The sequence below is a fragment of the Phalangium opilio genome, unplaced genomic scaffold (genome assembly GCF_054372755.1).
Source record: "Phalangium opilio isolate 3A_F unplaced genomic scaffold, DU_Popi_V2 ptg000042l_1, whole genome shotgun sequence".
Classification (NCBI taxonomy): Eukaryota; Metazoa; Arthropoda; class Arachnida; order Opiliones; family Phalangiidae; genus Phalangium; species Phalangium opilio.
Genome location: NW_028324166.1, coordinates 91,678 through 113,332, shown reverse-complemented (window position 1 = coordinate 113,332; position 21,655 = coordinate 91,678). Strand labels below are relative to the sequence as shown.

The 21,655-nt window shown below is 45.2% G+C and overlaps 4 protein-coding genes across 4 annotated transcripts; all 4 read right to left on the bottom strand.

The window, feature by feature from the left end:
- Positions 1 to 66: 66 nt before the first annotated feature.
- On the bottom strand, positions 67 to 9,108 carry LOC149677985 (N-acetylated-alpha-linked acidic dipeptidase 2-like). Its single transcript, XM_089835994.1, has 14 exons — positions 8,563 to 9,108; positions 8,303 to 8,503; positions 7,944 to 8,241; positions 6,739 to 7,054; positions 6,391 to 6,663; positions 6,112 to 6,314; positions 5,921 to 6,052; positions 5,359 to 5,536; positions 5,177 to 5,285; positions 4,923 to 5,100; positions 4,689 to 4,860; positions 4,126 to 4,207; positions 3,961 to 4,053; positions 67 to 3,425 (listed from the first exon to the last, which is right to left on the bottom strand). Exons 1-14 carry the CDS (start codon positions 8,712 to 8,714, stop codon positions 3,185 to 3,187), a joined length of 2,628 nt encoding a protein of 875 aa, XP_089692120.1. The 5' UTR covers positions 8,715 to 9,108; the 3' UTR covers positions 67 to 3,184.
- A 276-nt stretch (positions 9,109 to 9,384) lies between these two features.
- LOC149677983 (uncharacterized) lies at positions 9,385 to 18,171 on the bottom strand. Its single transcript, XM_089836970.1, has 15 exons — positions 17,400 to 18,171; positions 16,810 to 16,934; positions 16,324 to 16,741; positions 15,965 to 16,071; positions 15,642 to 15,897; positions 15,354 to 15,544; positions 15,063 to 15,235; positions 14,927 to 14,993; positions 11,391 to 11,622; positions 11,205 to 11,329; positions 10,721 to 11,138; positions 10,556 to 10,662; positions 10,244 to 10,499; positions 9,968 to 10,158; positions 9,385 to 9,915 (listed from the first exon to the last, which is right to left on the bottom strand). Exons 1-15 carry the CDS (start codon positions 17,633 to 17,635, stop codon positions 9,740 to 9,742), a joined length of 3,078 nt encoding a protein of 1,025 aa, XP_089693096.1. The 5' UTR covers positions 17,636 to 18,171; the 3' UTR covers positions 9,385 to 9,739.
- On the bottom strand, positions 12,271 to 14,674 carry LOC149677984 (cytochrome P450 2J6-like). The gene is made up of 7 exons (XM_089835998.1): positions 14,292 to 14,674; positions 13,867 to 13,991; positions 13,369 to 13,786; positions 13,199 to 13,305; positions 12,890 to 13,145; positions 12,590 to 12,780; positions 12,271 to 12,533 (listed from the first exon to the last, which is right to left on the bottom strand). The coding sequence occupies exons 1-7, from the start codon at positions 14,525 to 14,527 to the stop codon at positions 12,358 to 12,360; spliced, it is 1,509 nt and encodes a 502-aa protein (XP_089692124.1). The 5' UTR covers positions 14,528 to 14,674; the 3' UTR covers positions 12,271 to 12,357.
- An 890-nt stretch (positions 18,172 to 19,061) lies between the features above and the next one.
- Positions 19,062 to 21,093, bottom strand: LOC149677982 (cytochrome P450 2J3-like). Its single transcript, XM_089835999.1, has 6 exons — positions 20,852 to 21,093; positions 20,237 to 20,767; positions 20,012 to 20,121; positions 19,644 to 19,899; positions 19,380 to 19,570; positions 19,062 to 19,284 (listed from the first exon to the last, which is right to left on the bottom strand). Exons 1-6 carry the CDS (start codon positions 21,091 to 21,093, stop codon positions 19,109 to 19,111), a joined length of 1,506 nt encoding a protein of 501 aa, XP_089692125.1. The 3' UTR covers positions 19,062 to 19,108.
- Between the last annotated feature and the right edge of the window lie 562 nt (positions 21,094 to 21,655).

Here is a 21,655-nt window from a genome sequence, read left to right as displayed (position 1 = left end):
ACGCACGGATGAGCGCGTGATCGAATGTGCTATGGTGAATGTAGGCGACAAAAAAATAGCCAAGTCTTAATTGAAAATTTTGTATATTTTTAATTAATATTTTGTTGTTTCTCACTTATCGGGGGGGGGGGGAGGGTGTTAGGATTTTTAAAATTACATTTAATTGTTGGGGATCTAGTTTAGTTTTTGGGAATGTAAATTGTTAACTAACGTTCTTCTCACTATAATGGTTACGCAAAAATAAAAGACACAAAATGTGACACTGAGATTGCTTCTTAAGTAAATATATATATATATATACGAGAGGGAAAAGCCTTTCAGAGGTCAAAAGGTCACAAATACAGAGCCCTTTTGTTTTTCATTGAAAAAAGAACCCAATTGCCAAATAAAATAAATTTTCAGAGCTCCCAATTTTTGATCGAATTTTTTAAGGCTTAGCGATGACGTGACGCGTTCGTGACGTCATCAACTCCTTCGAGCGAAAAATATCATTTTTGTAAATTTTCAAAATCATTACGTCGCTTTTCAATTCATTAAAACTGCGCTGTAAAACATTTCTAGCGATTTAAGAGTTATTTCTAGAAAATTAGCGAATATATTGGTTGTTGTAATAAGGATAATTGGGGCAGGGAAATCGGTGGACACGCTAACTGTGGAACGACTAAGGTCCGGGGGGACGCTAGAAAATGGGGGAGGAATACACGGTAAAATGGTGGCCGGTCTGCCTAATTCGTCTGACGTAGACCGGCCGCCATTTTCCCGAGTATTCCTCCCCCATTTCTAACGTCCCACCGGACCTGAGTCGTTTCGCAGTTAGCGTGTCCACCCATCTCCCTATCAGATTACTCATCCACCCCCATCATCCTTGGTTGTAAGACTAGTTGAAAAGGGCACGTTAAAAATTGAGAATTAGAATGCCTAGATGATGATTTGGTGACGTAACAGTCTTGTAAATTAAATATATACAGTTTGTTCCGCAAAGGGTTAAAGGACCGAAGTAAAGTTAGTTCTATGGGCTCTAAATCCACCTTATTCCCTATCGCTGGAAAATATGCTTATGCCGGGATTCCTGGAGGGGAGTAACGGGGGAAGAAATTAGTCTGTCGTCTGCTACAAAGGCCAAAAATGTAATGTAGCAGACGACAGATGAGTTTCTTCCAGTTACTCTTCTCCACCAAGGATAATGGGGGAGGAATTGGTAATTTTTCAATAAGGGCTACAAACGAACCAATCACAATCGAGTCAGACTATTCCTCCCCCATTTTTGTCGTCCCACCCAACCTGAGCCGTTCCACACTTAGCGCGCAGGCCTATTTCTCTCAGATTTCGCATCCCCTACCCATCACCCGTGCCTCCACGAATTCCCGGAATAAGCCTAACTTCCCGTGGATTTATTTCCCATTGAACCATCCCACTCACTTACGTCCCGTAATAAACCTCTCTTTTTGGAACACCTTGTACATTTTTGTGTTTTTTGGTTCAATTGCGTTAAAACAAAAACTACGACAACTAAAACTGAGTGATCAAAAAATAATGACGTAATAGCCACCGCGAGTATAATAATACAAAATGAAGCCGCTTCCGTTCTATGGTGAGCGGCCACCGAGCTCCCAACTAACTCATCTCTCAAAAACAATTCAAAAAGTTTAAAAAATATTTTCGTAGGTAAAATAATTGTCTAGCTGCACTCAAAGCATTGGCGGCACTCGAACGCACCGAGTCAACAAAAAACAAGCGTTAGCCAATGGGGGGGGGGGGAACAACGCAACGCGTCCTTCTTAAAAGATTCTCAAAAGAGCAACAACTCGAAGTAAATATTTTAACCCAAAATGAAATTTTGATTCCGCGGCCGCCTTCAAGAAGACTATAATTAATTAACCGGAATTATTATCACTTAAGTCGTGTATAGTCTTGGCTTCGAAAATTAATTAACAAAGAAAAAAAAATCGATTCTTGATTAATTACCGCTTTACAAACAAACAAACAAACAAACAAAGATGAGATTATTAAATGAGTAAAGAAAACAAGTTGTAACTCGCGTCATTATCAACAAACCAACCAACATCCACCTTATTCCCGATGCGTTTAATTAAATTTCGACTCTGAAGCAGACGACGCGTCATTTTGACTCCGATTTGTCAGTTCAAAATGGCCGCCCGTTAAGCCCTGACCCACACACACACACGTGACATGGGCAACGATATTGTATGCTAAGGCTTAACGCGAGGTTCTTTTTAATTGACAAATTCTGGTTAATAAAGCAGACGACGCTTTTTTTTTCATTTTGACCCCGATCTGTCAGTTAAAGATGCCCGCGCGTTAAGCCTCCTCAATCCACCTTATTCCTAATCTTAACGAGTGAATTAGGACTCTGAAGCAGACGACGCGTCATTTATTAACTCCGATTTGTCAGTTCAAAATGGCTCCCCGTTAAGCCTCCTCAATCCACCTTATTCCTGACGAGTGAATTAGGACTCTGAAGCAGACGACGCGTCATTTATTAACTCCGATTTGTCAGTTCAAAATGGCCGCCCGTTAAGCCTTGGCATCGGGAATAAGGCGGATACAAAAACGCCTTCGCTCTGAACAAACAAATGCAAGTTGACACGACCAACCTAATTATAATCTAAACATTTCTTCCCCGTCATGATTAGCGGCGTCTAATTAGCAGACGACGGTTTCTAACTAAAAAGTAATTAAATACCTTTCTTGAATATTGTGGCTCGGAAAATGGAGAACGAAACAAGCCGTCGCGCGCACACCCACCCACCTCAACAGCGAATTAAACGAAACCAAGTCACCCGGCGGAAGGACGCCATTGTTTAAGATTGGCGTAATCAGTTGCGCCAGTGAGTGACGTCAGCGATTGTACAACAAAGCGCGGGCGCGATTGGCTAAAACAAGCTGCTTGCTCACTCGACACTAACTCTTTGCGCGTTGATACACCCTCCCTTTAAACTCGAGGTTGTGGAGGTGGTGGCGCTAGTGACGTCACAAGATAAATTTGATCCAATTAATTTGACCCGCTGCTGGTCATTCAGTTCAGTTCTACTTCAGTTCGCGTTTGTTCAAGAATTCAAAATGGACGTTGGTCTTTCTTTCTTTCTTTCTTTCTTTCTCTTTTATATGGGGTGGGGGCGGGGGACTGAAGGGTCAAGGGGTGGGGCGGGGGCGTGTTAAAAAATTAGACGAGTCCTTCGAGTACTTTGGTGGCGCTTTGGCAGGCGAAGACGAGATGGTAGTAGACGCGTTCGTAGAGTTTCTCCACTTGGGAGTGTTTGCTCTGTGACTGTTGTTGCTTGTTGTTGGGGTCATCGCCGCCGTCGCCCTCTAGCGGGAAAATGCCCCAACTGTTGGACGTGGCCGGCGTGAACAACAAATCGTGAAGAGAAGAGTCGGAAATCTCCGATTCAATGGCGGATTTTCTGAGAGACCAAATATTATATTGACGCTCCCATTTTCAACACGCCAATTATTTATTCGCGATGCTCTTGGCAAGGCTTAGCGAACTCTACCAACTCTTGGCAAGGCTTAGTTAGCGAGACTACCAACTCTAACTCAAATTGCTCTTTATCGGAAAGCGCGAAATTCCAACAGAAAACGCGATTACTTGATAAGATACTCGTTAAACCTCGCCAGTTAAAGACGTTAAGCCTTGCCAGTGGCATCGGGAATAACCCGTCAAATTCTACCCCATTCTAAAGATATTAAGTAACGAGCTATGACGTGCGCATTCCTCTAACTAACACGATTATTTGATAAGATACTCGTTAAACCTCGCGTGGGTTAAAGCGAGCGCGTGCGTTAAATACGTTAAGCCTTGCCAGAGGCATCGCGATTAACCCGGGAAATTCTACCCCCTCTAAAGGTAAGTAACGAGCTTTGACGCGTGCATTCCTCTAACTAGTGGTTGTGCGGAATGGTGACGCGTCTGAATGGTGTGGTCTACTCTCTACTTACTGAGTGGGTACTTGCCGTCTTATGTTAATGGGATCCACGAAGATCCTCTCCAGGATCAACAACTGGTCATTGATGCGACGGATTGTCATTGGACTGAAACCAACGATAACAATCGTAATAAGTTACGCGCACGCGTCAATTACAATTAAACTTAAGTGGTCTTACTCTGAAAGGTCAAGTTTCTCTTGATTCTCGTGAAATTTGACGGCGGCGGCTGTGAACCCTTGAACCGCGCTATCCAAAGCGGCTATCAATAATGCGTTAAATATTATTAGCCGAGGCTTAGCGATTAATGTCACTAAGCCTTGGCAAACTAAACAAAGCCCCCCATAGGTTACAGTTCAAAGGGGAGGGGCCACTTCTGACGTGAAACCATTAAAGATAATGTGTCTAGGCTAGGGTTAATGTGGGATTTGCATATTTTTATTAGCCAAGGCTTAGCTATTATTGTCACTAAGCCTTGGCAAACGAATCCGGATTGACAAAGCCCCCCATAGGTTAAGGTTCAAAGGGGAGGGGCAGCGTCTGACGCCAAGCCATTAAAAATAATGTGTCTAGGCTAGGGTTAATGCGGGATTTGCATATTTTTATCAACCAAGGCTTAGCGATTAATGTCACTAAGCCTTGGCAAACGAATTCGGATTGACAAAGCCCCCCATAGGTTACGGATCAAAGGGGAGGGGCCGTCTGACGCGAAGCCATTAAGGGGTTAATGTAAAAGGACTTACATATGTCAACGTCGAGGGCTTCCCGCTTGAGTAAGGGCGTGAGTCTCGTTTGGACGGCAATTGAGAGATCGCGCAGATGCTGCGCGTAGTCAATCAGGTTGAACGGGATGAAAAGGGAGTCGGACACGTCGCGAATCAACTCCCCCAAGACCTTGGCCACCGCCGCGTGAACCTGTCAACAATGACACACACCAATGGTCAATGGTCAGCCCACCCCATCTAATAGAGACTGACCTTGAAGGTTGGATCGACGAATTTCTCGATGGCCTCGAAAGTGTCGTACTGCGAGTGATAAAGAGGGTAGGCCACTTTGGTCAACTGATAATCGTTGACGTAAGCAATGTCCACCGTCGGGACACCAATCTGCTTCATGTAACGCACGTTACGATTCTTCTTAGGGTTGACGTTGACCCTAAAGCCGGAAAGCCCGGGGGAAAGGTTAAAGGTCATAGGAGACGCGAAAGAAGAAAGGGGGGGGTCACGCTTACTTGGGTCTCTTTTTCAACATGGCGGCGTGCATGTACACTTCGTGCAGCTTCTTCTTCTTCTCGCTTTCTTTTTCAAGCGGCATATCGTAGACGTCAATGACGAATTCGTCTAAACAATAAGACCCGACTTTCACAATGACGTCACTAACCGCGCGCGCTTCGATAAGAAGACGAAGACGTACCATTATCGGTTCCATCTTGGGAGTATTCCGGGAAGAGAAGAGTCGAGGTATTGCGGTTGTCGGGGAAAGTGGCCACCCAAGTGTCGTAAATGCTACGCGCCCCTTCCAGGTCGTCGTCGCCGCTTCGGGAGAAATCGTGGTCACCGCCGCTCAAGTCCAATTCGTAAGGATTCGGCACCTGAGGACAACAGGAGGGAGGAGCACGTCAAGTACTTGGAACTTATGGTGCGATAAGTACTTGGAACTTAAAGGTGCGATAAGTACTTGGAACTTAAAGGTGCGATAAGTACTTGGAACTTAAGTACTTGGAACTTAAAGGTGTGATAAGTACTTGGAACTTAAAGGTGCGACAAGTACTTGGAACGTATAGGTGCGATAAGTACTTGGAACTTAAAGGTGCGATAAGTACTTGGAACGTATAGGTGCGATAAGTACTTGGAACTTAAAGGTGCGATAAGTACTTGGAACTTAAAGGTGCGACAAGTACTTGGAACTTATAGGTGCGATAAGTACTTGGAACTAATAGGTACAAAGGAACGGGACACGACAGGGACTAACTTACGATTTTGGTAGCGTTAAAGATGGCGCTGAAGAGAAGGGGCGAAGAAGTGGCGGTGATGGACTGATTCTCAAAGACCAAGTCGTCTGCGTTGATATAAACCACCGCCTGTTCCCTCAACATCTTAAAGTTCTCCTAAAAATCAAATAGACACGCGTTAAAAACATCCAGTACGGGACGGAGATAGTCCTGACCTCCATCCACTCGGTGGAACCGATCCACCCGTATTCTTCGGCACCCCAACTGCAGAAAATGATTGTCCGACGCGGCCTCCAACCGTCCTTCAGCAGAATACCAAAGGCTTTGACCAACTCCATCAGAACGGCGGTACCCGCCGCGCTGTCCACCGCCCCGTAAGAAGACGAGTCCCTCTGGGCGCCCACTATGACGTAACGATCTGAAAAGCCACCGAAACCTTCAAGAACTGCCTATTTATGGGGCCAAAGATATGTAATGTCATGTTATATGCTGACCAGGTTCGACTTTTCCCTTGATGTAACCAATGACGTTCTGGATGTTTTTGGGGACGTAGGAACTGTGGATCTCCATGTGGAATTGCCAGAGAGGGTGCGAGAAGTTGGGGCCCAAATGGAAGGACATGTTGCCGCCCCCCGACCACCATTCCTCGGGGGCTTTCTCCCCCGACAACAGGCGCAAGTAGTGCGACGCTTCGTGGAAACTGATGGGTTGCACCGGAAACGGGGCCAACAGAGAGTCGCGCTCGTGCGGGAGCCGATAAGCGTGTTCTGGACAACAACAATATACTGAGGTCATCACTTCCGGTCTAATGGATTAGGGGTTTGGGGGGGGGGGTAACGCACCGGTTGACGGGTATCCGATGGTGGTTGGATCTCCGAGTCCCTCCCACCAGACGGCGTCTTGGATGACGCCGTCTTCGGGCAGCCAGAGGGAGTGGGGGTAAGGGCGGGCGTGGACTTTGGGGGGACAGTAGTCTCCCGGGTCGGGGTACAAGACCAGTCCGGAGACGTTGTACTTTTGTAGATTGTGAACTTGTTGAATGGGGGGGATGTCCAGTTGACGGGCCAAGACGATCTTCTTGCTCAAGTCAATCTTCATCTTTCCCGTGATAAACAACAACTCTTCCTCGCTGGCTCGGTTCACGTAAACCAGACCACCCTACACCAAAACAACACCACCAACTAAATCATGCCTCTATTACCGCTATAATATCCCAATCCGTCTATTATTGGTCTATTATTCAGAATCCGTCTATTATTGTTCTACTACTCCAAATACGTCTATTACTGTTCTACTATTAGTAACCCGTCCATTATTGGTCTACTTTTAGGAAGGCGTCTACTATTAGGGAAGGCGTCTACTTTTGGGAAGGCGTCTACTTCTGGGAAGGCGTCTACTTTTGGGAAGGCGTCTACTTTTGGGAAGGCGTCTACTTTTGGGAACGCGTCTACTTTTGGGAACGCGTCTACTTTTGGAAGACGTCTACTATTGATAAGGCTTCTACTACAGGGAAAGCGTATACTATTGGGATGGCGTCGATTATTAGGGACGCGTCTACTATTGGGAAGGCGTCTACATTTGGGAACGCGTCCATTATTGGGAAGGCGTCTACTCTTGGGAAGCCGTCTACTATATGGAAGGCGTCTACTATATGGAAGGCGTCTACTATATGGAAGGCGTCTACCATAGGGAACGCGTCTACTTCTGGGAAGGCGTCTACATTTGGAAGGCGTCTACTATTGGGAAAGCGTCTACATTTGGGAAGGCGTCTACATTTGGGATCGCGTCTACTATTGGGAAGCCGTCTATTACTGGGAAGGCGTCTACTATAGGGAACGCGTCTACTAATGGGAACGCGCGTCTACTTTTGGGAACGCGCGTCTACTTTTGGGAACGCGCGTCTACTTTTGGGAACGCGCGTCTACTTTTGGGAACGCGCGTCTACTTTTGGGAAGGCGCGTCTATTATTCAGAAAATGTCCGTGATTGGTCCATTATTTTCAATGTAACCAATTTGAAAAAATAGGTCCGATAGGTCTATTACTAACTTGAACCATTCCGCTGGGCGAGTAAGGGCTGTAGCTGAGTTTGGTGGCGTCTTCATCATCCTGATGCGATTCCTTGTGGTTGTCTCCGTTGGAGTTCATGTCAAACTTGGTGTTTCCGTACTCGTCAACTATCTTCAGGCGGTTGGGGTTCGTGGGCGTCGGTGGTTCGGGCAACAAGACGTTGTAGAACTTCCTCTCCACTTTGTCCAATCCGCAGGCGTTCCACAATTCCTCCAGCTCGGAAGCCATCTTCTCGTCAACTTCGCTGCCCGCCGGATGCGCCTCCACACTCAGTTTTCTAATAAATGACGCCACGGTGTCAGGGTTCGTATCTAACCGAGGGACGCGCCAATCCTTACTTAATGTTGTCTTTGATCCGTTGGGCGTCAATAATGTTGAGTAATTTGTCCTGAACATAAGGGTTTTCGTCTCGGACGGCGTTCAAGGAGATGGATAAGTTGGGGATGCATTCCGCGTGGTTAGAGTGAGCGAAAAAACCCACCAAAAGACCCAACAGCGAACAAAACAAGGCCAAAGCGATGCCCCCCACGATCAAATTCCTAAATTAGAATTTATTATAATTACCTGATGTTGTAAGAAGAAGAGGAGGTTGGGGTACCTTTGAGGGACGACTTGTCTATCTTCGACAGTCTTCTCGTATATCTGTACGTATCCCCTGTCATTGCCAGTGTCCCATTCGCTGCCGTGATCGTTGTCATTTTCTACGCTGACCATGTCTCGATAGGGAGTGTATTGGGCAGTCATTTTCATCGCCTCGGCACAACCTGACCATAACCTATCCGTTTTGACCAGACAATACTTCCACCCGGACTACTAGGCCAAAGAAAAACTACCAATTTTTATAAACTAAGCTAATTAAATATTACCAACGGCGCCCGAAAAACTAGGTGGAGACCACCAAAGTCACGGCTAACAAATGGAAATTCATTTTCGCTGACAATTTTAACCAAATTTTGTCCAAATTTCCTCGTTAAATCTACCAAAAGCTGTATTATTAATTTGCCTATTCAACTATTCCGTTGTTATTAACTTAATTTTGTTAATTAGCGCCTTAATTACTTCCGATTTTCCGATTCGTGATCGCGAATGGCGCCGATAACGTTAATGGCACTTGCCAAGGCTTATTTCAAATGTAACGAAGAAATTTTGGGAACGGAGGAGCCATGGAGGATATATACTTTTTACCTGACCTTCACGCGATTGGAGTGGAAAGTGCTGGTCAAATTTTATCAAGATAGTTGCCAACTTCCAGGAAAGTTAACTTCCAATTAATGTTTAGGGATAAAACGTAAAATCAAGGATGATTAAGCTTGGAATAAATACGACTACTAATCAAAAGATTAAGCGTGGAGTTGCCATAAGGCGTCATAAATATTCTAAGCCGTACAAAATTACGACCCCAAGTGACTACACACAGACCAAAACTTAAATAAAATTTTATTTTTAATTTACACGAATTGCAATTAATTATTTCCAAGATCTTAAGCCTAATTTACTTCAATTACGAATAATAAAATTAATTTTAATTGATGAATAATAGGGAGTTTATAGATTAAGCGTAAAAAAGCGTGTACACAAATACACCGAGCGTGTGACTGGCTCATCGTAAAATTACATTACGAAAGTGAATAAACCACTGAAGTTATCAAACTAAAAGAGACATTTTTTGGGTAAGCAGTCACTTTCTCTGTAGATTTAAATAAAAATTTGACTAAAGTCATTTGTTTTTGAGAAATACAATCATCCGCTGGTTCATATTAATTAAGGTTGAAAGGTCAAGTTCGAGGTTTAAACACAAAGATAGCGTTGTCCAATTCAACCGCCAGTAAATCGTTGGTCTTGGTGTCCAGTCCTCCCTTGGGTGGCAAGATCTGGAAGGCTTGCACGACGGCAGTGAAGTACAGGAAGACGCTCATCCTGGCAAGACCCTCACCGGGACAGTTACGCTTTCCTGGTGACAAAACGCCGTCAAAGACGGCAATGTGGCGACGTAGGACATTTACCTTTAGAAAAGACGAGGACATTGTCAACGAGGTTGTTGAGGGATTTCACATCTTTGGACAAGAAACGTTCGGGTCGAAACTGTTCCGGGTCTCCCCAGATCTTGGGGTCCATGTGGACTGACTCGAAGACCATTAGAATATTGGCACCTTTGGGGATGTCGTACCCACCGAGAGTATCGTCTTCTAGAACCCTGAAAATTTCAAAGACATACGCGTCATTTTTACGCCAATGAGTCCAGGGGCACAAGAGATAGCGTCCAAAAAGAAAGTACTTACAAGCGATCATCGTTAACTGGAATCATGTTGACACATCTCATAACCTCCCAGAAGACGGCTTGCGTGTAGGGCATAAATTGACTGTCACTCCATTCGGGCAATCTCTCTTTGCCAATGATGTTGAGGATTTCCTCGTAGACCTTCTTCTGGACATCAGGGTACTGAACCATCGTCGCGAAGATCCATTCTAAGGCACTTTGCGTAGTTCCGGTTCCTGCCACGATCAACAAGAAAACGTTGGCCAACAAAGTCTGTCCTGATGAGAAATACGTACATTAGACGTTTGTTTATAACAAAAATATTTACAATTACTCGAAGATGACTTGAAAGTAGCTTTGTTCATTTCCCGAAGGTAGTAATCGATGTAATCCTTCATTTCTTCTTCTCCGCGGTTTTCTTCGTGCCGAGAAACATATAGGCTGCAACGATTACCAAACTTGGGGATAAAACGCCTCCCACATTTGCGATTGTACTTACTCTATGACTTTGAGCAGCTCCTGCATTTGACGGAGGCCATTTTTGACGCGCGAGTCGAACAGCGTTATGAAGGGCCTCAAGATGGGGTAATAGAACTTGTTTCGGGTAGCCACGACGTATTCCGGAACGGTCGATTGGTATCCCTCGATGACTCGCGTCATTTCACTACCCTGGTCGAATGTTTCGCCCGCGATCATCTTGAACATCAAGTTATTGGACTCGCGCATCAGGATGTCCCGGACTTTGACCGCTTGACCGTCTGATATCCTTAGTTTTTCCACGAAACCAGCGACCATGTCCGACTGATCGCGAGCCGAAATGGCGGCGCCCTCAGTCTTCCCCATGCCCATTTCTCTCAGGGCGCGCAACATCGACTGGCGTTGTTCCTTCCAAATGGGCCCGTTCATCTCGCCCATACCTTCAGGGATAAATCGCTTTAATATCCTACCACTCATCCCGGTAAGATTAGTCGAAGATTCATTACTGGGTGTATTTGGAACGAGTTCGAAGGCGTGCGGGGGTCTTCCGGCGAAGCTCTCCTTGTTCAGAGCTTCGCGAATCAAGTCATTGCCGTTCAGGACGACGTGTAATTTTTCTCCCAAGTACAAACTGAAGTTACAATTTCAAGGAACCGGATTATAGTCATTTTGTCGCTGATTGTGCAACTTACCTGAAAATATTTCCGTATTTCTTGGCCAGTTCTTGATAGTAAAGATGTCTGGCCGGGGGCAAAAAGGGCAAGTGTCCCACGATGGGCCAACTGAAGGGACCCGGAGGCAAATTGTACCTCTTGTAATAAAACCGTTTCTGAAAGATGAACCCCAACAGGAGGCTGACGCCGAAGATCAGAGACAGTTGAAGTTGAAAGCCCAATTCGGACGGAAAGTAATCCATGATTTTTAACCGTCGATATTAGAATGGCGATTAACTAATATTAAAATTAATTCCAGTCTCTTTAACACTAATAACTTATAAACGCCCATTTCTAGACATTTTTCATCGCAATAGATAAAACGTTATCGCGAACCCAGACTCGGGTAACGTACGTGTTTTTCCCAGCGTCTCACTATATAACACTAGAGATTGCTAGTTCAATTCTTTCCTAGACCTAGCTAGTACTAGTACAGTCTCAACAAGAGGGCTCTACTAAAGGGAGGGTGAAATGGAAAAATCAAGTGATTTTTATCGATACTTCTACCAATTATAAAACCCATCTAAGGTTTTTTTGTGGCCTTACCTGAATTTTTTAGTTTTCGTAGAGAGCTAAAAAAGCAAGGTAATAATTAAAGGGAAGCCGAAAATCTTTTCAAATTATACTTTCTTTATCTATTGTTTCCATAATCGAGTGATTCGTGTCGTCGACGCGTTATCAAGCGACAGAGCCAAGAGGAGTGAACTCAATTGTTACTTAATCTTAGATAAGATAATCTAAGTTAAGTACCTCTCAATTGTTACTCAATTTTAGATTGGGGATTCAAGGTTAAGTATCTCAAAAGAGACGCGACAAGGACGTCTTAGCGCCTCCACCCACCCAAATGACTTACAAATAATTCAGGTTACGGTGACCAATTGATTAATTTAATAGTTAGTCGCGGACAAGGGAAAATATTATTTTACAAAATTAAGGGTTTAAAGGGTCAATTTCGGCTTTTGAAGACGAACTTGGCGTTGTCTAGTTGAACCCCGAGGAAGCGATTGACCTTGGTGTCCAGTCCGCCTTTGGGTGGCAAGATCTGGAAGGCTTGAATGACGGCCGAAAAGTACAGGAAGATGTTAATCCTGGCCAGACCCTCACCGGGACAATTACGCTTTCCTATTGACACGTATCGTCAAAGATGGTAAGATTTAGTCTTCATGCACTTGTTTTACCTTTGGAAAAGATGATGACGTTGTCGACGAGGTTGTTGAGGGATTTCCCATCTTTGGACAAGAAACGTTCGGGTCGGAACCGTTCCGGGTCGCCCCAGATCTTGGGATCCATGTGGACCGACTCGAAGACCATTATAACAGCGGTCCCTTTGGGAATGTCGTACCCACCGAGAGTGTCATCTTCCATGACCCTGAAAAGCCATTAACAGCGTCAGTGTAACAAAATCATTACCTAGGACTATGTCGATCAAGGTCGTGTCGCCCGCCCTCTATGGAGGAACTGATTCAACAAGTACTTACCAGCGCCCTTCATTGACTGTCAAGAAGTTAACGTATCTCATGACCTCCCAGAAGACGGCGTGCGTGTAGGGCATCAGAGGGCTGTCTCCCCACTCGGGCATTCTCTCTTTGCCAACAACGTTTGCAATTTCCGCGTAGACCTTCTTCTGGACATCAGGGTACTGAACCATAGTCATGAACATCCATTCCAAAGTCATTTGAGTGGCTTCGGCTCCGGCCACCATGAGCACGGTAGAATTGGACAACAGAACCTTTCCTGCATTTTTTTGCGATTAGATAATGCGACAAATATTGTACTAAAGCCATTACTCGAGAAAGACTTGAGAGAGCTCTTGTCCATTTCCCGTAGATAGTAATCGATGTAATCTTTCATCTCACTTTCATCCAAGTTCTTTTCATGGCGAGAGACTTCGACACTGCAAAAATATCAAGAGTATGAGCGAACTCCACTTGGGATCCTTCGTCGAGTTTGAACTGACTCGAGGGCTTTGACGAATTCGTTCAGATTGCGACGAGCGAACGTGATGGTCGGATTGAATCGCTCGATGAATGGCGCAAACAAGGAGTAGTAGAACTTTTTCTGATTGGCCATTAAGTACTTTTGAATGGACGACTGGAATCCGTAGACAATTTTTCCCATTTTCGAATCCTTGTCGAAAGTCGAGCCCGTGATCATCTTGAAGATCAAGTTGTTCGACTCTTGCATCAAGGGTTCGCGCACCCTGACCGATTGACCCTCGCTCTTCTTCAGTTGGTCAACGAAACTCTGCACCATATCGGATTGGCTACTGGCCGAAATGGCGGCCCCGTCCGTCTTGCCCATGCCCAGTTCTCTCAGGGCCCGCAGAAAGGACTGGCGTTGTTCCTTCCATTCCAGCCCGTTCAACTCACCCATACCTCGAGTGGGTAAAGAGTTTAGAACATCTCAACCTCATTTCAAGTACACTCGAAAATTGAGTAAATGATTTGTTAATTACTTTCGGCGTTTGGAACGAGTTCGAAGGTGTGCGGCGGTCGACCATTGAAGCTGTCTTTGTTCAGAGCTTCGCGGATCAAATCATTGTCGTTCAGGACGATGCATAATTTGTCTCCCAAGTACAAACTGAAATTAAACTCGAGTTAAAAATGCCCTGGTACTTGAACCATTTCTCATTAAAAGCGATATTGTTGAATGACCTTAAAAGATACAATTAGAAAATTACGTCTACACACATTCCTCATCACTGATTTTCCACCATGTCCTAAAATAATTTCAAACGGACTCTAAACTCCTAATTGGGGACTACATACTCCCTTAGCACCTTGCGCGGAACGAGGCACTCAAAGACCAAAACCAATTTCAATGTCTTTTCTTTCTAATTTGAACCACGTACGGTGTCTAAAGAAGATGGTATAGTCTTACCTGAAAATATTTCCGTATTTCTTGGCCAGCGCCTTATAGTAAAGGTGTCTTTCGGGTGGCAAGAAGGGCAAGTGTCCCACGATGGGCCAACTGAAGGGTCCCGGGGGCAAATTGTACTTCATGTATTGAAACCGTTTCTGAAAGATGACCCCCAATAGGAGGGTGACAACGAAGACCAAGGCCAGTTGGACGCGGAGGCCAAACTCCGAAGGAATCATGTTCAAAAGGAACTCCATTGCTAAGTTCCAGTGCCCGAAGTCCGACAGCCTACAATTCTAATTTCAAACTGCTCAGAAATTTACAAGAAACCTCGTAATCTATATAAACTCATCGCAATTTATCTTCTGTGTTTGTTATCGTAGGAGCGCGGAGAATTCGGGTGAAGATTGACAGCTTGAAAAAACAAGGCGATAAAGGATCATGGAAGTTCACTAGAAATTGTATTTGAACGGTTACAGATACACGCTCTACATCCCAAGTACGAAGCCTCCCTTTGAAAGCCTTATCGAGGACACTGTTACTCAATTGTTACTTAATATTAGATTGGAAAATCAAGGCTAAATATTTTTGGAATACTAGGCCGTTTCAATCGCAACTTCAGATCTACGCGGCGCCACCAATCATAAGTTTCCAACGTGTGTCATCGTAAGTCTGACTATTGGTATAATTATTACAATTAGTATCTTTGTAAACAATCCACCACTGTTCTCAAGAGAAATTATTCATTTAATTGATTAATTTTATTTCACAAAATTAAGGGTTCAAAGGTTAATTTCTGGTTTTGAAGACGAATTTGGCGTTGTCCAGTTTGGCAGTCACGCTGTGGTCGACCTTGGTGTCCAGTCCGCCTTTGGGTGGCAAGATCTGGAAGGCTTGAACAACGGCCGAGAAGTACAGGAAGATGTTCATCTTGGCCAAACCCTCGCCGGGACAATTACGCTTTCCTATTGGCACGTATCGTCAAAGATGGTAAGATCAGAAGTACATTATAACCCCCCTTCAACCGCCCCGAAGGGGGGTTTTTATGTACTCCCGGTAAGATTTAGTCTTCACTTATTTTACCTTTGGAAAAGATGATGACGTTGTCGACGAGGTTGTTGAGGGATTTCCCATCTTTGGACAAGAAACGTTCGGGTCGGAACTTTTCCGGGTCGCCCCAGATCTTGGGGTCCATGTGGACTGACTGGAAGACCATCATTATAGTGGCTCCTTTGGGGATGTCGTACCCACCAAGAGTGTCATCTTCCATCACCCTGGAAGGTGAGGATTCAACTGGTCAAATATCCGCACTCATTCCCAATGGACTGGTCAGCCTCCACACATCCTCTTCGCGAGCTTCAAAGGACTTACCAGCGTCCTTCGTTCACGGGAAACAAGTTAACGTATCTCATGACCTCCCAGTAGACGGCCTGAGTGTAGGGCATAAATTGGCTGTCATTCCATTCGGGCAGTCTCTCTTTGCCGACGACATCAACGATTTCCTCGTAGACCTTCTTCTGGACATCCGGGTACTGGACCATAGTCATGAACATCCATTCCAAAGAAATTTGAGTGGCTTCGGCTCCGGCTACCATGAGTATGGTAGAATTGGACAACATCACCTGTCCTATATTGTTGTACCGAGCTTTTAGCGCGACAATTTTTTGGTATTAAAATCATTCGTAGTTGTGTACTTGAAAATGACTTGAGAGAGGTGTTGTTCATTTCCTGGAGATAGTAGTCGATGTAATCTCTCTTCTCACTTTCTTCCAAGTTCTTTTCGTGACGATCAACTTCAACTCTGCGATAATTAGTGATTATTACGTCCGCCATCTTTAGTAACATATAGGAACAAAATCAATTGGTCCATCAGTGTCCTGATTGGACCATTAAGAAAATGACACGGAATACAAACACGCGTCTCTAATGCCACCAGGAACCAAAGCAATGGACAAGGAAAGAAAAAGGTTGGCATGATTGAGCGATACCAAAGCGCACAGACATGTAAGTATAATTTAGGGTTTCGACTGAAAATGTCGCGCCATGCACTTACTCGAGGGCTTGGGTGAATTCGGACAAATTGCGCCGCGCGTTTCTGATGTGCGGATTGAACCACTCGATGAATGGAGCCAAGAAGGGGTAGAAGTACTTTTTCTGATTCACCATCAAGTATTTCATAACATTCGATTGGAATCTGTAAACGATTTGAGCCAGTTTCGTCCCCGTGTCGAAAGTGGTGTCCGCGATCAACTTGAACATTAAGTTGTTGGTCTCGTGCATCAGAGCCTCGCGCACCTTGACCGCTTGACCCTCGCTCCTCTTCAGTTTCTCGACGAAGCTCTCCACCATGTCGGCTTGATTGCTGGCCGCCACGGCCGCTCCCTCCGTCTTGCCCATGCCCAAATCCCTCAAGGCGCGCAACATGGACCGCCGCTGTTCCTTCCATTCGGGTCCGTTCATCTCGGCAACGCCTGAGGTGAAGATACTTTGAAACTTCCTTGTCCTAGGCGGAACTGTCGAAGAGTAGCCAATTACTTACTGGGTCTATTTGGGACGAGTTCGAAGGAGTGCGGAGGTCGGCCCATGAAGTTCTCGTTGTTCAGAGCTTCGCGAATCAAGTCATTGTCGTTCAGAATGATGTATAGTTTGTCTCCCAAGTACAAACTGAAATTACCCGAGTTAAAATTACCGGGCAGTTAAGTACTTGAAATATTTAGTCACGAAAGTTGTAGCAAATAAATACTCGAAAAGGTTGTCGAAGCTCAAGTGCAAAAGATAAATTTAGTAGCGAACTGTTTACCTTCTGATAAGGTTAACAGTAACAGAAGAAAATCGACTCATTCAAACTAAATTTACTGACAATACTATGAAATTAGTCTAACACAATTTAATGTTTTTCTACGTCTTCATCGCCGAATCAATACTTTTCACGTATTTACCGCAATTACGTTTATAGCACTCCATTTTTTTTACCGCCTCAGTTTTCTTAATAAGAATCAAGACTTATCGGTTTTCTACTTCTAAATTTGAAACACGTATTTCCTAGACGTTCCCGTATACGTTCACGTACACGGAAAGATGACCGTCGCGACGTTTAAAACCTCCAGTGAAGATGGTAGTTTTACTTACCTGAAGATATTTCCGTATTTCTTGGCCAACTCGAGATAGTAAAGATGGGTGGCGGGGGGCAAGAAGGGCAAGTGCCCCACGATGGGCCAACTGAAGGGACCCGGGGGTAAATTGTACCTCATGTAATGAAACCGCTTCTGAAAGATGACCCCCAACAGGAGGGTGACAACGAAGACCAAGGCCAGTTGGACACGGGAGCCGAACTCCCACGAAGATACGTTAAAAAGGGACTCCATCGCTAATTTACAAAAATTTGGGAGAAGAAGTCTCGCCGCGATGCGCGCTCGACAACTACCCAATACACTTTTATTAGCACAAAACGCAGAAATTCACCACAAAAACTCTCGATCAGTTATCTAAATAAAGTAAGTGTTTTCGCGGCGAGAGGGGATATGTCGAGGCCAGAGATAACTGGGAACGTAACCACATCCGTTCAATATATAACAGAGTATGCCTAGTTGTGGAATCTAAAGGCCGACTTCCAGCCAAAAGGGTTCTAGCTCAAAGAGAATTAGAGAAAGACGGAGAGAGAATCAGTATAGGCAGCCGTGATCCATGCGTGGTTAAAACAGGGGAAAATCTACGGTACACCACGCATAGTTGACGTAGGGGGTGACAGAGATAAGGCGAGGAGGTCAAGCCCCGCCCCATGCGCAGAAGGATGTGCGTCCTAAAACTAAACGTACCGGAAATTGTTTTTACTACCCCCCTATTTACCAATTTTTCGGAGGATTTTATAAAGCCTGTTTCTATCTCTCTCTCTCTCTCCCTCCCCCTCTCTCCCTCCCCCTCTCTCCCTCCCTCCCTCCCTCTCTCTCCCTCTATCTCCCTCTCTCTCTCTCTCTCCCTCCCTCCCTCCCTCTCTCTCCCTCTATCTCCCTCTCTCTCTCTCTCTCTCCCTCTCCTCTTCTCCTCTTTGGTTCTAGCTAATTGAAAACCGAGCATCGAGACTAACAATGGGGGAAAAAGCTGGAACTGCTCTAACACTAACTGAAAGCCGCGCGCGCAATGTGGTTCTAACTAACTGAAGATGAATAATAGAAATCATTTTTTTCCCTCGACTCTTCAGTTGGCCAGAATTAGCCTTTTGGCTGGAAGTCGGCCTTTAACAACAACAATTTTTATTTCTATCTTTTTGAAGCGCCAAGGTCGTTTCAATTGTCACCATCCACGATATAACCGAAGGCCTTACACAAACTCCAATCGTAAGTTTATAATTCGTCTCTCCCTAAGTATGACACGTTCAGTAATCAGTCAGTTAAACGTCGTCGCTCCTAATTGCAAAATTGTTAAAGGTAACAAAGGAAACTTATTTCAACTCAATAGCTTGGATGTTAATAAAGATGGGTGAAAATTAGGCCTCAAGTTGACTTCAAAGGGCTTTGACCGCTCGAGTTGAAAATAATATTATCAATATTATCCGATTCAGGTTGAGAAATAAGCATTTTTAATTAACAAACTGGACATTGGTCACCTAAAGGGGTTAACCTTGGAACGTTTTTAATTAAGTAGCCACAGGTCCAGTAGACCCCCCCCCAAGCGTTTAATTTTTAAAGTGGACATTGGTCCAAAGTCACCACCACCTTATATAAATGGCGGCTTTCCCTTGATCCTGAAGGGGGACCATTACCGAATGATAAGAGCCGAAAGAAAGTCGACCAGTTCGACTAGTAACTATGTATTTTTAATGATCAATCAAATCAAGCCAGTTAATGTCTGGGTTTAAAGACGAAGGTGGCGTTCTCCAGTAAACATCCCACGGCGTAGGAGACGCTGGAGTCCAGGCCTCCTTCGGGTGGCAAGATCTCGAAGGCTTGAACGACGGCCGACAAGTAAAGGAAGATGCTCATCCTGGCCAGACCCTCACCGGGACAACTACGCTTTCCTGAAAAGGGGTGATCGCGCCTTGTAAATGCCGTTCGAGGCCACCACATAGTTAAATTCCAGGACGTGACCGCTACATATCAAAGCACGCGTTACCTTTCGCAAAAAGCAGAACATTGTCGACGAGGTGTTCGAGGAGTCGGCCATCTTGGCTCAAGAAGCGCTCTGGACGGAAGCGTTCAGGGTCCCCCCAAAGCTTGGGGTCGACGTGCACCGAATGAAAGACCATGATTATATTGGTTCCTCTAGGGATATCGTAGCCACCCAGGCTCTCGTCTTCCACGGGGCTAAAATAATCGTTCCCCGAAAGTGGCGTGAGTTACGACTTCCAGGGAAGAACGTGCAATTTGGAGTAGTTACCGGCGTCCTTCGAGGAATGGCAAGATGTTGACATATCTGGCGACCTCCCAAAAGACGGCTTGCGTGTAGGGCATCAATGGGCTGTCACTCCATTCGGGCAATCTTTCGTGGCCGACGATGTTGAGGATTTCCTCGTAGACCTTCTTCTGAACATCGGGATATTGCGCCATGCAGAAGAAACTCCACGCCACGACTTGTCGGGTCGATTCGGTACCCGCCAGCATGAGAAAGGCCGAATCGACCAACAGATTCTCTCCTGCGGACGAATAAGAAGCCTCGTTGATTTGACGCGAAAGAGATCGTTCGGCGGAGATGAAATACCCTCCCCTCCTTCTAGCGTAATAGGAAAAAAAACCAAAGTATAGTACTTGAGTGTGAGACTGGCGGATGCTTTTCCTTCATTTCTCGGAGGTAAATGTTGATGTAATCTTTATCGGGACAAAGTTCCGGGTTCATTTCGTGCCGAGTAACTTCTTGACTGCGAAGAAAAACCATTTAAATTAGCCTCAAAAACTGGTCGCTCTACGGTGTCAGATTGGTAGTAGCCAACGGAAAACACCACAAGTCGCGAATTCAAAGTGAGAACTACTAACTCGAAGATTTTGACGAGTTCCCTGGCGTTTTGCGCGCTCGTTTTGAATTTTTTGACGAATAGGATCGCGAATCGCGTCATCAAGGGAAAGAGACGCGCGAAAAAGTCGAGCATAAGGAAACTGAAAACGGCCGACCTATATTTCTCGATGTCGCGCGCCCCTGGGCTGCCCTCTTCGATAGTCGAGCCCGTGATCATCTTAAAGATGAAGTTGTTGGTCAAGTGAATCAGGGTGTCGCGCACCTTGACCGCTTGACCCTCGGACTTGTTCAGTTTCTCGACGAAGCTCTCTACCATGACGGCTTGACTGGTGGCCGCCAAGGCCGCCCCCTCCGTCTTGCCCATGCCCAGCTCCCTCAAGGCGCGCAACAACGACTGGCGCTCTTCCTTCCATTGGGCTCCGTTCTTATTCGCGTGAGGAACGAGGTTTAAGATTGGTGGGAGTTTGCTGTTGAAACTGTCCTTGTTCAAGGCTTCGCGAATTAAGTCCTTGTCATTCAGGACAACGCAAAACGTGTCTCCCAAATATAAACTGAAATGAAGCGAGTAAAGTTTGCGAAGGGGTCATTTTATACGTCCAAAATAATGAGTCCCGCTTCGTCAGACCCGGACAAACCTGAAGATATTCCCGTATTTCTTGGCCAGTTCTTGATAGTAGAGGTGTGGTGCGAGGGACAAAAATGGCAAGTGTCCCACGATGGGCCAACTGAAGGGTCCCGGGGGCAAATTGTACCTGATGTAACGAAACCGTTTCTGAAAGATGAACCCCAACAGGAGGGTGACAACGAAGACCAAGGCCAGTTGGACACGGAGACCAAACTCCGAAGGAATAATGTTCAAAAGGAACTCCATACTCATTGGAAATACGGTAAATTATTGCGACGAAAGCAATAGCAACAAACGCCTGCAGGCCTCTCGATAAAAGGACCTTTTTTTTTCCTGTTTCCGCTTTATTGTACGTTTAAAATGTAGGTCGCTTTCACCTATAAGGTTGCAGATACCCACGTGAATTTTATAAAGCCTGTACAGTTTACAACCTTATCTGATGTCCTACATCGTAACGCTCTCATTGCTAGATGTGGTTTTGCAAGCAGACCTAGTTTTGCGCTGATGTTTTGTATGTGTGTTTGTGTGTTCGTTTGTGGCCCGGGTACACCATGAAAAAGCGTGGCTAGAAAGTAGAAACCTATTATTTAGGAAAGATCCAGCACATACAAAACTAACACCAGAAGCTCATAAACTTCCGCTAACACGTTCTCTTCCCATCACCAGCAACCATGCACACGTAGCTAATAGGGAAATTTTATTTACGTGACTTGTTTTACGATCATAACCTGTCGAATTGAATAACCAAGTGAAGGCGGATGAATACCTCTAGTATTCTTTGCGATTTACAAAAACATCCTGACAAATTTGAATT